Here is a 14,816-nt window from a genome sequence, read left to right as displayed (position 1 = left end):
TCGTAGGTAAGGTGGGCTTAGGTTCGATTTAGATCCAGTTTAGTGTTTTGGCCATAACTTATTCGTTATAACTTGGATTTGGGCTTATAATATATCGTTGGAAAGCTCTTTTAAAGCCCCATCCAAATATTTAACAATTTGACCCAAATTATGGACCAAAATAAACAGATATAAACGTTTTATAGACACGAAATGAATGATTTTAATGGACAAAAAATGAATTATTTTGGATTTAAAAGCACGAAAAGAGAAAATTAAGTTATGGTTTGGAGAAATGGGCTAGGAATTGGGTTGGGTTATGAAATGTATCGGGATGAACATGGATTTAAGCACTCTAAAGATTACATACTCAACCCGACTAATAATGGCGGTGAAAAGTTGTTCATCATCGGGTTTGGTTTTGGGGAGACATTTTTAGGTGTCTACAGTAACGTAATAAGTATTGTATATGATATGGCAGGCTAACATCTCTCTAGTCTTTGTAAAAAAAAAACATCTCTCTAGTCATCTAGTGTATGCACAGTTATGTGGTCAATATAAGCCTCTTAGAACAACTCCAATGGTTGTAACTAGGGATGTGTTTGCAATATTAAATAATCCCTAACTACTAGCTTGACCAAGCTAATTTGCTTGGAAAAAATCTTGCCAAAATAAAACAAATTACATTAAATAATATGAAATATAAAAACGTAAATTCAGGAGGTGAAATTCATTTAAATAGTAAGCTAATAGCTAACCATTGGAGGTCAAAGTAACTAAAATGATAATTAGCTTAAAAAAGCTTATGTAGCATGACAAGCTAATTTGACAATTAGCTTACATTACCATTTTCAATGGTGAGACTCAACTTTGAGTATTGAAATACAAAATGAGTTGTTTTTTTTACCTCCAATGGTGATACCCAACATACTTCTCAATTTAGCAACTCATGTTAAGTATAATTTTTCAATGGTGAGACTTTCTAAAGTATACAAATGTCACTTTCAATTTATGGCCCACCAAAATAATATTATAAGTTTTTTCACAAAAATAATAAAATTAAAACTTAAATAAATTACAAAACACATTATAATATTGATAAAAGCCCACACTTTTAGTCAAATGAGACTCAAAGTTGAGGAGTAAAGCATAAATACAGTCCCTGAAGTTTCGTATAAAAGCCGTTTTAGTCCTCCTTTAACTTTTTTCACCAATTTAGTCCCTCAACCACCCACTTTAGTGTTTGTCAGCCAAAAGTTGAGGGACTTCGCTGACTAAGCAATACTTTAGGGACCTTGTCTCATCAAAAAACTTTAGGGATGTTGAATCATCATTTATGAATAAAGTTTAGGGACTATGACATAGCAAATAGTTTAGGGACTTCAACCCATTAATATTTCAAACAGTACAAAGCAATTAAGGAATATTCTAACATGAATCCAAAAACTAGCCGTTAACAAAATTAAAGGGTTATAAATCTTCGATTTTCATGAAAAAAAAGCGCGGTGCATCAAATTTACATACAATTTGTTGGATATAGTCGTATTTGCTAAACTTTATGATAACGTATAAAACGTAAATCTAAAAAGATGGTTGAGGTTCAAAAATATATTTTATACTTTATTCTTTATATTGGCAAGGCAAGAGGCGTTATTAAAAATTGGAATAAACATATGTGAAGATGGCAAAACAAACAAGTTAAATCTATTTAGCGATATGTCATTAGGCGCATCCAGATTAAGTGGGTGCCTCTCTATATACTTAAAACTTAAGCAAGTATTGCCCTGATTATACACTCACTTTAGTTTATAATAACTTGATATTATACCACACATTCAAGCTACTGTTAGTGTTACATATAGACGTCAATTGTTTCGAATTCTTAATGGGTTTGTTAGTTGATCGAAAAATACAATGTGATGTCATTTTAATTTTCAAACATAATATCAGAAACCATTAGTATAATCATTAGGCTAAATTTGGCCATTACAACTGCCCCAAGAGGTCAAGACTATTAAGACTAAAGAGTCATATTATTTCTTCACATCAAATTATATACAATATGATTAAAAAAACAACAAAATTTTGCTTATCAGATGGATGGTGCAACTTAAATAATAATAAAAATAAGATTATTACATTTTACAAATATGCTTCCCTCATTCACAAAATCTGAAACAGCTGACATTATTCATAGTCCAACTACATAAAATTTTATAAAATGAAATTAATTAAAATTTTATAAAATGTAACATTTTTATATTATTACATTAAAAAAATATTCTTCCTTGTTAATATTATTTAATTTTTTAGTTCAATTGGGATTGCAGTGCAAAATGCAACGTTTTGATAATTAACCCGTCCATTGGGCCACGTGGCTAATACTCATCCCTAAACTTTCCTTCATCAACTCAGTAAAAAAATAAAGCTTGCATAAGAAGCTTCTTGAAATAAATATTAAAATACACAAATCTGACACCAAGTCCCTAAACTATTGATGATTCAACATCCCTAAAGTTTTTTGATGAGACAAGGTCCCTAAAGTATTGCTTAGTCAGCAAAGTCCCTCAACTTTTGGCTGACAAACACTAAAGTGGGTGGTTGAGGGACTAAATTGGTGAAAAAAATCAAAGAGGGACTAAAACGGCTTTTATACGAAACTTCAGGGACTGTATTTATGCTTTACTCCAAAGTTGAGTATCTAAAGAGTTGCTAAGTTAGATACCAAATTTATTGGTATACATTGTAAAAAAAAATACTCTCTCTTAAAAATACTCACTTGAGCCTCACTATTGGAGAGGGTCTAAGGACAACATGAAGTGAGATTACTAACATTACGGCTTTTATTGCTTTTGCTTTTAAATTGGTATGTAACTTATGTACGGAATTATAGGACTACAATGGCCCAAGTAGCTAATTTGGGTTATTTTGTCTCTATATTTGGTAAACTTCTTAATTTTAATAAAATTTCAGTTTATGTCAAATACAACAATTTTTGCAATCGACTTTCAACCCAAGAGTATAATTAAATAAACTATTAGCCTCATACAAGTCATATGTTGTACAACTATTTCCAAGAAAAGTATATTCCATGGCTCTTGAAAATTCTACAAAGTTTCCATTGAACAGTACAAGAAATTGGCAGTGTTCTTCTGCCGTAGCACTATGCAAATGCCAATGGGTGCATTACAATTATTATCCAGCAAAAGAAAGGAAAATGCACAATTGATGAACAACAAATAAAAGCATTTCATCCTCAAAACAACAAAGGAAGTCTAGCTTTCCTGCATCGGAGGACCCTTCCACTTGAAATTGTCTGCGTATGCTTTAGGCTGCAACAGGCGAAGAACAAATTTATGTCCACCCAGGCCAATGATAAAATGGAAGTTTTCAATAAGAATGACATGTATATTCCTTCAGTAGTTATGAACACTTAACACATGGAAGTAAATTTAACAAAAATACCGATCATTTCATTCTCTATTAAGTACCAACTTTTATAGAAGTTTGTAGGGGTTAAACTGAGCTATCAGCACCACACTTAAGAAAGGTTCAATCGAAATACCATAAATGGCTATCTAAATCAAGTTTAAGAATTCCAATGCATTTAAAGACCAAAGGAAGCTAAAGCACGCTATGTCGTCATCCTATCTATCAACTATTGCACATGGGAAGCTGGGAACTTTTTTTTTTTTTTTTTTGAGAATAGAGGCAACTTTAACAAAGAAGGTAAGGTACAGATTTCTGGTCTACTTTTCAAACTTCAAGATGCAGATCTACCTCCAGAGTCAAAATAACAGTTATACAAATTAAACAGAGATGATTCAAAAATTAAGGTTAAGCTAGAAAGAAGAATCTGCCACCAAATTGAATACAAGGAGATCACAAGGCTGAAATCAATTTTGGTAGGACCCCCCTTTGTCCCCATGCTCTCCCAGGATCTAGGGGTGCTTTGTAGTTTCTAGTTTCTCCCTATGACCTTCATGTCTTTCACACTGTGTTTGGATATAATTTTTGGAAGGAAAGGGAGGGGAAGGAAGATGAAGGAAAGGGAGGGGAGGGAAGATGAAGGAAGGGGAGGGGTGAAGAAAACAAAATCCCTCATTTAAATAACAGAGAAAATGAAGGAAGAGAGAGTGAGGGAATTTGCTTGTTCTTGTGAATTTTACCCATGGCTGAATTAATGTTTTTCTTCTTGAGATAATATGAATTGAAATTCTGAATTTTTCAAAATCAATATTTCGCATATCAAACTTTCAATATACTACCTTCGTTTCTTATTATGTGCAACAAAGGGGTATTATTTGAGAGACATAAAATATTCCTTTGTTGCACATAATAAGAAACGGAGGTAGTTTAAAATTCTGGAAAGATAAATTCTTATATAAATTTCCCAAAAAAAAAAAAAATTCTGGAAATCATTCCCCTGTCGATTTTCCCAAATGAAATTTTAAGAAAATTGATTTTTGAAAATTAATTCCAAAATTTCTAAAAATTGATTTTCGAAAATCAAAACAAACTCTTCTGAATGTTGGTCGTAGAAAAAGAACACATTTTCTAAAAATTGATTTCCGTAAATTAAAACCTTTTTTTTTTTTTCCAGAAAATCAATTTTGGAAGAACCATAACTCAATTTCTAAAACTTGATTCATGAAAATAAAAACCAGATTTCATGAAAAATCGATTTTTGTAAATCAAAACCAGAAATTTTGCATCTCAACATTTGAAAATTTTAAAATTTGAAATCAATTTCAGAAAACAAAATCTCTTACAATCGAATTTTTATAAAGAAAAAGAAGAAGAAAAGTTTGGATATGGCATGTGGAAATGGCGGCGGAAGATGACGTGGTCTGTGGTGTAGGCTACAAACAGTAGGTGCTGGAGAGATTTGTGCAGCTTTCCTTCCAAATCTTCTCTAATTTGGATAGATTTGTTTCTTAAATCCCCCACCCCCCCTCCCCCCCCCCCCCCCCCCCCCCCCCCCCACTTATGAGATAACACTATGTTTGGATTGAAGGAAATGGAGAAAAGGAAGGGAAGGAAATGGAGAGAAAGGAAGGGAAGGAAAATGAAGGGATGGATTCTCCTTCATTTGGATAACAAATGAGAAAGGAAGGGAATTGGAGGGGAGAGAAATGGAGGGAAGAAATTGTAAGAAATAAATCTCTCCATCAATGGAGAGATTTGGAAGGAAAACTCATCTTTCTTCCTTCCCCTCCCTTTCTCTTCCCTCCCCTCACCTCCCTCCCCTTCTCTTCTTTCCCATTTCTTTATCAAACACACCGCAAGGCTATGATTGATTGATTGATTCTCTTCCTCCCAATTTTGCTATCCAAATGAAGGGAAACTCATCCCTTACTTTCCCTCCCCTCCCCTCCCCTCCCCTCCATTTCTCTCCATCCAAACAAGCTGTCAATCCCCCCCCCCACCCTCTCTCTCTCTCTCTCTCTCTCTCTCTCTCTCTCAAAACAGATATCAAAACCAGTATTATGATCCTCCAATATTTGAATAGAAATCGCAGCACACTCTCAGAAAGTCTTAACGTAAAAAACATAACTCTTGGTTGAATATACGATTAGTTGATAAATTGATTAGTTAAAAACAGACTTTATCAAGGAAAAGAATGGATTGCAAACTCCAGATATTTAAAAAGCTGTTAATGAGAGAAATAAGCTCACCTTCAGAAGTGGTGTGTGACGCTTTTTTACCTGCGCAGAAAAGTTCACCAACCAGTATTACCCAGAGGCAGAGAAAGATTAAGAGAAAAGGAAAATTGAAACAGGGGACGGGGAGAAAATAAAAAGAACATGCACTCCTCAAAGCCAACTACACTGCATTCAAAGATAGACACAATATGCCCAAGAAGCCACTTTTTTAGAGACTATAATAATATCTCAGCCAGCCAAAAGAAGTAAAACTAAAACACAAATTCTAATGTCACAATGTCAGTAACATACAACTTCTCCAGCAGAGGAGTGAGTTCGTCAATTTCACCTTGGCAGCAAAAAAAACAAATTCAGAAATTTGAACAGAGAAATGTAGATCAAATGTCGAAGCCAAATCATTATATTGTACATGAGCACAAACAATACTTCGCATAACCTAAAGTAGACGACCTAAAACAAATTCAATCTATAACTATAATCCTTATACAAATGTTATAGACTCCACTTTGTGACAAGCATGATCTAAAGCCCTAAGTATACATTACAATTTCCAATTAATTGATGACTGAATTTAGATATTTAGGCTTTTTAAGCAGGTCCACAAGAAAGGGATAGGGAATTGCCCTTTGCTAGTGTTTAGTTCATTTTTTTTTCCTCCTTTTGCCTTTATAAGAATGAAGTAAACACAAATGCCTTAAGGTTTAAAGTCTTTACCAAAATGAAATAATTGACTCTAGGAAAATTCCAATCTACATTACTATAAAAAAATTGATCTAAAGGTGTTGCAAACTATGACAAAGCATATATTTCTCCCAAACAAATTAAAATTCTTTCTCCTTGTCCAAAGACACAAGCATTCCTACGACAATCTTATAGTCCATGACTCCTTGTCTTTCCAAGTGGGAATTGAGTGTGGGATTGGGAGTTTAATCCCAATTGAAGATATGAGCCTTGTTTGTTTGGTGGGAATGGGAATAAAAAGGGGTTTGGGAATGGGATTATTTATGGGTGAATTCCCACCATCTTATTACCTAGGGAGGGTGGGTAATATATGGATGGGAATGAAAATAGGGGGAAAATGACATTTTTTTTCCATTAATGAAAAGAATGAAATATAATTAGTAATTTTAGTAAGGGTATTTTTCTAAAATTGGCTTTTATTCCCTATATATTCCCACCCATTATCCAAACAAGGTATCGGCATATTTTCATGTATTCCCATCAATTAATTCCCAATCCCATTCCCACCTTTTAATCCCCAAACTCCCATTCCCACAATCAAAACGCCCCTATAAGGGTATACTCTCCAAGATATTAAGTTAGATACATACTTCAAAAACTATTCAACACATACTTCAAAATCTATTCAACAGGCAGTAACCATAAACACAATTATTAACTTTTGACTTTCACCAATACCCTAGCCCCCCTAGAAGATTTATTAAGGGGACTTAAAATCAAATATCTAAAGCTAATGAGAAGAGAAAAGTTAATCAAAAGAATGACAAACTAAGTCCTTAAGTCCAATGCATTTTCAAAATTTCTATATCTCCAACAAACTAAGTATGGATGTAAGCTCCCCATAAAAAATGAAATAAAAAACTCCAATTACCATGTGTAACTTAGACATTAAGACATCATCACCTAGGGAATGATTATGGTCAGTTGAAGACGAGAGAGAGAGAGAGAGAGAGAGAGAGAGAGTTGGACAAAAAGTAAACCGACTGTACTGACCAATGACCATAAAGTTCAGCTTTCCTAAACCTCATAAATCCCATCATTTTATTACTTCCTGTCATTATATATCTTGCTTTCATTCAATAGATCTAGGAATCCACTAAAGCTATGGGTCTGAAAAATTAAGTCATATTTTGAAAGATTTGATTACTCTTTTTTCTCAAATGATGGCTTACACAAGTAGCCAGGTCAGAGCAATTTTTGCTGATTCTGACCTTATATGAAGCTACTTGATTAACATACTACACGTATAACATTAACTAAAAGAGCCTCAAGAGAAAAGAAATGGATAACGGCATATTGAAATTACTACATACTACGGGCCTGATTTGTCCATCTCATTTTCACTTATATAGCAAAAAAAAAAAAAAAAGTTCACATAAGATAAATTTAGGAAACATAAGTTCTAATAAATTGAGTTAAGGGTTGATAAGGGATAACTAATTTCAATTTAGAACTAAAATAGGTTCTAATAAGGTCTAATAAGTTTCAATAAATTGATTAGAGTACACCCTACATATATAACCTTAACTAAAAGAGCCTCAAGAAAAGAGACATGGATAATGACATATTTTTTAAATTAAATAAATAGCATACATTAATAGACAAATTTATTTATCGTAAATAAATAGCACACATCATCTGAGAATTTTTTATTTGAGGTATCCTCCCATCGTGAAGTACAAGTTACGTTATAAGAAGCGAAAAGAAGCAAGAGTAAAAGGAAGGACAAGGACAGTTAACAAATATTACTACAAGACACACCTCATATTGCCATCCATGTTTCTCAGCAAAGGCTTTTGCATCTTCTTCGCTGTTGAAAGTCAGTGCTGATTCACCAACATTGGCATAAGGGTCTCCAGTGGATGTCCATCCCATCAATGGATTCTCCCACCTAAAGGGTATTACAAAGACAAAGATAATATTTAATCAATATGATCAAGAAAGTAAGTTAACTACGCAGCTGACTACACAGTACACACACAACCATCCATCAGAGTAACTCAGAATGTACATGCAAAAAGTCTTTGGGTCCCTCAAAAATCTACATAATTCAACATACTGCAAAATCCCTAGGTTTAGTATGAATACCTCTCATTGCTCTCAATATCAGAGGAGCTAACTCTCTAAGACCCAAACCAGGCTTAGAACACCTTTAAGGTTGTATCAAGACACTATTCCCAACAAACTCCCTTTATTATTTTACGTAGGATATCAGTGAGGGAAACACCCCAAGTCACCTTGTTCCCTCCCCTTGCATCAAACATGAAAATAGTTTAAAATAATTTAACAATGTACAGTTTAAAGATCTAAGACCCTCTAACAAACATGATTGTGACACCATTCTTTTAAAAGTGTAGTCACCTAAGCTTAATGTCACTGGAAAAAATAAAATAAAAATAGCATAAAACCTTTACGCTATGCCATCACTATGATTCTTTCACACCACATACCATATTTTCTGGTACAGAGTATACTAGACTGACTAGATTTTTTTTATTTTTTATTTTTTTTATTTTTTATTTTTTTTTGACAAGCATAACAAATTAAAGAAGTTATAATCCCATTGTGACACTGAAAAAATTCACAATTGACTACTAAATAACTCTTTATCTGAGAATTATAGTCTAGGGACCTACTTTTGTGTGGAAAGGAAGTTAATCTTCCACTTCCCAACTTTGCCAGCACCTTGCTGTGTTGCAACGCGAGCAGGTGAGTAAATCACAACCTGCGCTCATAATATACAATGAGTAAGAAAGGGTTAACAACCCGGAGAAAAATATTAACTTTCAAGCAAGTATGTGTTTACAACAAGCACAACATGAGGAACAACAAGATTATAACTAAGGATAAGCAATGGAATAAATAGGTTCAAATCCTTTTAACGGACAGATGCACCTAAAGGCTCCAAAACCCAATAGCATATTGCTTTCTAATCACCAATGAGCTTTTAATTACATTAAATGGCTGCCAAAGAGCAGATACTATATTGGATTTACAGAAGGTTTTCATCAAATAGCAAAGAGACACAATTAAGTTAGCTTCATCAGAAAACAAGCCAAACTATAGTAATATATTATATACCAACAATCATAATCTGAAATTCAGTTTGGTTTTGATCAATTAATGACATACATGATAAATCATAAACTAATAATATCCTGCCAATTCTTGCTTAGGTTATGGGAAAGGATTAGAATTGTCACCTAAACAGCTGACCATCAACAACAAGCTCTAGTCAACCTGCTCTATCACCAGCATTGCTGGAACATAGAGATCTATAAGTACCAAGCATGGGCCAAATGCATTGTCCAACAAAGATGAGTCACAACCCGTATCCCTATATAACATGCAGGGATAAAATTGATGGCAGATTCTACTGAAACGGTGAAACCAGCTAAAATACTAAATACACTAAGTACACATGTTTAAAAGGGTAATGATGTAAGGTACAGGTTATAGTGCATTTCCAAGCAACTTTTAACACATAAAAACCCAGCAGCACCACAGCAAAATTACACACTACAAGAAACTATAATAGATCCCCTATTATTCACACATACTCGAGGAAGAAGCCAGCAACAATCAATAACTATTGCAAGTTGTTACTTCAATTAGGGGGTTAGCGCAAATTCAGGGGATTCTTTCATGATGACGAGTAAGCAGCAAGGAGAAGTATAAATAAGCGAAGGCTTGTAATAATAAGTGAATATTGGAGAAAGCATTCAGCGGAAACACATTCTGGTGGAATCATACCCATAGCTTGTATTGATTAATTTCTTTGATTACAGCCCAAGCCTACCATTATAATCTTGTTTTCTGTCTTAATTTCCTAATTAGTGCATTAGTTTCTAAATAATCACAAAAACCCAAAAAAAGAGCCCAAGTCGTAGCACACATCCAAATAATCCATACTTTCTCCACTTACGCCTCAGCAGCATATATGACATATCTAAGGTTGAAAACGACATCTTCAGCTAGACTTATGCACACTTTTCTTCAAAATTCAACCTTCTGTGAATATATCTATATTGAACATAGAAGATAAAACCTATGTTACTCGGACTCTTCATTTCACATCACGTACCCGTGTTGGACCCTCGACACTCGGACATGGGTATGACACCGGACACTTCACTTTTAGTTCAAAATCATCCAAATTTTTCACAAAAAAACCGAGTCGGACGCTTAGACACATACCCGTGTCGGACATGGGTACCCGAGTCCGAGTAACATAGGATAAAACAAGTATGATTAAACATAAACAATCTCCTATAACATATTCCTTAGCAAACTCATACTATAAGGCGTTGAATTGGTTGCCCTTAATTTCCATAGACACTCAAATTTCCCATGAATTTCTTTTTGGCCATGTTGTTTCATTGACATCAATGTACAAAAAAGCTCAAGGCATGCTAAAGCGAGGGGGGTTCAGGGCCTAGGTGCACCTCTTTGAAGTGAGGCGCACCATATGAACTAAAAATTTGGCTGACATTTGCTTCAAATGTGCCTCATGCACTTAACAAGCGCCTAACCACAAACACCTCGCCAGACCAAGTTAAGCGCTTACCCAAAAGCGCCTTACGCCCGCTTTTTCAAACACTAGTCGACATTAAAAAAGCAAAAATGGAGGAAGTTACAATTCATGGGAATTTATTAATCCACCCCACCCATGGTCATTCACAATTCTAAGGATTTACAATTTCTCACATGAAAACCACACACATTAGTGTAATTCCTAGGAACATTATGCAGGAATTAATTTCTAATGAAATGGAAATTCCTATAGAAAGTTAATTCCCAAACCAACCAAACAAGTCCTAAGACATCAAAAACTTCTTCAAACATGGCACCTCTTTAACCATGCCCAAGTATAAGGACCATAGTTACTTCCAATGTTTTAATATATATCCAAGAAATCCATAAATGATAACCAAATCTTCCAAGTAGAAAAAAATGAGAGTAATGCAATCCTAAGATAATTTTGAGTCACCATTGAACTGCGGAACTACAACAACAACAAACTTAAACCCTCCTTCACAAGCATTAGAATAGCAAACTTCATAATTCAAAACAACATACCAAAAGTCAAAACCCCAAACATTCCTCATTTTCCAGCCATTATACAAAAAGATACACAATTTATCTTCTCATTTGTTCAAAGAATTAATCTTACGAATTAGAACACTACAAATGAGAAAAATCTCTTAGGGCATGCCTTAAATGGGCGTGGGGGGGGGGGGGGGGGGGGAGTAATGATTCAATAATTTTAACTATTTTTAAAAATTTGATTTAAGTAACTAGTTGGTGGGGTGTTAGTACTAGCTACCGTCCCTTTTCATCAACTTTTCTTTTTCCTTCACCTCCATATATCCCCCTCCCCCAAAATAAAGTAACTGGAGCCATTAATTGAAGATTTATTTGAAAGAAAGAGTAGGGCTTAGGGTGATGCATGTTTATGGCCAAGAATTGGTATCTTGTTACAAAGGTCGAAGGAAATTTGTCCTACCCCGAAATTGTTGCCAATCCATAGAAAAGAAAAAGATTACTCCCAAAAGTTGAGTCTAGAATAGGGTGTTGTTTGGTTGATATGGGAAATGAGTTCCCATACGAAATCACATTTCATGGGAAATAATTTCCCTTGTCCATTTCCTGGGAATTGACATTAGTTTGTCGGTGAAAAATGTAGGAACTTAAATTTCTTGAGAATTGATTTCCTAAGTTTTATTAATTTGCTTGATTAATTTTTTAGTTAAGTAAACAAATTTGGAGAGAGAAAGAAAGAAACTAAATAATTACTGCTAATAATGCAAGTAGACCCCATAATAATCATGGGTGACTTACCAAGGGGGGGCTTGGTAAGTTATTTCCCATGTTTCATGGGGATTGAGACTTCCCTTGGAATTTCCACTTCCCTCGAGTTGACACTTTATGTCAATCAAACAACACATGCTACATCTATTTCCTAGGAAATAGATTTCCATGCATTTTACCTCCAACCAAACAACACCTAGGTGTAATGGGAAGGGAAAAGATTATGAAGTAATAATTCTGACTTTTTTTTAGTTTGCTTTTGGAGTAATTGGTTATTTATTCTCACCGCAAATATAACTCTCTTCTCTCCATTATACTCTCCATTCTTTCTCCTACATTTCACTTCTTCCTACATCTCGATACATGTCCGCTCAACAAAAGAAGCTATATGCCAACACAACTACTCAATAGAAACATCTAGCCGCCGCCAAAGCCAATGGAGTTGAGAAGCCTTTCCTTTCCGCGGTAATTGATAGCAATGATCTCAAATTGAAGTCATCAATTGAAGAGATAGATTCACGAAAATTTAGGGCTTTAAAATCTTCCCAAAAGGTGATGCTCAAGGTGGTACCAATTTGACCTCTGTCAAGCTGGTTGTTGTCGTTGGCCATAAAGTGGTTGTCTTGCTACGGAGGCAGACGAAGAAAGAAAGGACTATATTATTTCTTCCCCGCCAAAGCTTAGAAAAGGAAAGGTTATTCACTAAATTAACATTCTAGTAAGTATCTATTATGAGTTTATGTCTCAACAATAACCCGATTCATTAGTGTAAATGATCCAAATTGGACTGACCTGTGTTAAAGTTTACCCCCATTATGATTTCCGGGATTCTAGGCATACCCTAAATTGACACAGGAATCTACCCCCGTTAAGCATCACCCCCTTCACGATTTCTGGGATTTCACGCATGCCCTTAGGTATACTAATACCTACAATGGTGTGTAATTGGAATCGTCCTCCTCTAACCATCTACAGAACTTCAAAACCATATACAATGAATTTCTGTTTGTCATGAACGATTAACCTAACGTTGCACCAAAATCAATACACGTTGAATAGCAAACTCAGCATTCAGAACCACAAACAAAACCCGATAACATTACTCTTACTCTCATCATAAATGAAAACAGAATATGCATCCCAATAAATTCTAATCATTTCTATCAAAAATCAGTAATTTTCAACCAAAACTCAATATGACAACCTTCAAACAATATCACCAAAATACCAAATTCTAACCATAACCTTAATAATCAATCAATACGAGCATCAAACAGTTCAAATAGAAGAATAATTGACGAATTAATAAAAATTTAAAAAACGCAAAAAATCATACTCGACGACGAAGGTGTTCTTCGGGGATTCCAGCGACGACGCCGATCTCACCAGGACGAGATTCGACTAAAGCATCGGCTTGAGATGAGAAGGACTTAGTTGAAATGAGCGCAGATCGGCTAAGATGAGTTAGTCTCAGACCAGCTCTTTGTAGAGAGGTCGCCATTGTTGTACCTTCTTCCTTCAACTTCTTTCTCTCTCTAACAATGAAACAATGGAAAAGGAAATCTGTTTCTTTTTTTCTGGAGAGTCCAATTTGACAAGATTGTTATTTGTTAGCCCATATTGTAGAGGCTTTAATTGGGGCTTATTTTTTTTCTTTTGTATTGGGCTGGTTTGATATTCTAGTTTGTATAGTTAGGGTGTGTTCGGCAAAATATAGCTCTGAAGGGAGTTGTTAGCTGTGAAGGTAGCTGCTAGATGTGTAGGTAGTTTTTAGTTTTCAACAAGCTGTTAGATGTGAAGATAGATATTTTAGGTATGAGTATTCGGTAATGTAGCAGTTGATTAGCTAATACATTTAAAAATCAATATTTTATACTTCCTCCGTTTCTATTTAGTTGACGCGTTTGATTTAGGCACATATATTAAGGAGAGGAGAGATAGTGATAGAGAATGAAAAAGCAAGTGGGGTAGCTTGTAAATGCAAGGTAAAAAATTTACCCAAAAAGGAAACGTGTCAACTAAAAAGAAACTTCCTAAAAAGGAATACGTGTCAACTGAAAAGAAACGGAGGTAGTATTTAATATTATAGATTAAATTTTCAACAGTTACCTCAAAAACTACCTCTAACTTTAAAAGCTAATATTTCTAACTTTTCATAAAAGCTACCTTCACCACTAAAAGCTACCATAACCACTACTTTGCCAAGCACTTACATTTTTTGTTAAAAGCTACTCAAACGCTAGAGCCGAACACGCCCTTAGACAATGCCTAGTAACTGGTCTCGTCACCAGCCAGGTGGCTGGTTTAGGTGCCGATTCTGGTTCCAAGAATTTTAACAAGACACTCTATTATGCTAACCCTGTACTTGCCTTTGATCATGCCTTGGGAGCTATAGCCTTTGTTGACTTTGAATCTCCATATTCAATTCGTTGTGCTTAGGAAAAGAATGGGAGATCAGAGAACACATAGATATTGACATCATACACTAAGTGCTCGAGCTCAAAAGAAACTTAATGTATGTCACGTAAAGGTAAAGGGGAAGCAAATAAAGTGACTCAATACCCTAAGATGAGGGTACCTTTGTGAAAGGAATGGTGTCCTTCGGACAAGTGTATTATT

General features: G+C 34.7%; 1 protein-coding gene across 1 annotated transcript; it reads right to left on the bottom strand.

The window, feature by feature from the left end:
* Nucleotides 1-2,985: 2,985 nt before the first annotated feature.
* Nucleotides 2,986-13,791, bottom strand: LOC145615366 (NADH dehydrogenase [ubiquinone] iron-sulfur protein 4, mitochondrial-like). The gene is made up of 5 exons (XM_081670440.1): nucleotides 13,534-13,791; nucleotides 9,023-9,111; nucleotides 8,148-8,277; nucleotides 5,658-5,687; nucleotides 2,986-3,311 (listed from the first exon to the last, which is right to left on the bottom strand). The coding sequence occupies exons 1-5, from the start codon at nucleotides 13,696-13,698 to the stop codon at nucleotides 3,255-3,257; spliced, it is 471 nt and encodes a 156-aa protein (XP_081526566.1). The 5' UTR covers nucleotides 13,699-13,791; the 3' UTR covers nucleotides 2,986-3,254.
* Between the last annotated feature and the right edge of the window lie 1,025 nt (nucleotides 13,792-14,816).

The sequence above is a fragment of the Chenopodium album genome, chromosome 25 (genome assembly GCF_948465745.1).
Source record: "Chenopodium album chromosome 25, dcCheAlbu1.1, whole genome shotgun sequence".
NCBI lineage: Eukaryota > Viridiplantae > Streptophyta > Magnoliopsida > Caryophyllales > Amaranthaceae > Chenopodium > Chenopodium album.
The sequence above is the reverse complement of the archived record's forward strand: the minus strand, read 5'-3'. Positions and strand labels throughout refer to the sequence as shown.

Bases quoted from the DNA above. Each gene is read 5' to 3' on its own strand.
- LOC145615366 (XM_081670440.1), bottom strand. From the start codon at position 13,698: ATGGCGACCTCTCTACAAAGAGCTGGTCTGAGACTAACTCATCTTAGC. The intron at 9,112-13,533 runs GTATGATTTTTT...TTATGAGCGCAG, and splicing joins AAGAACACCTTCGTCGTCGA to GTTGTGATTTACTCACCTGC. The intron at 8,278-9,022 runs GTAGGTCCCTAG...AATACCCTTTAG, and splicing joins AACTTCCTTTCCACACAAAA to GTGGGAGAATCCATTGATGG.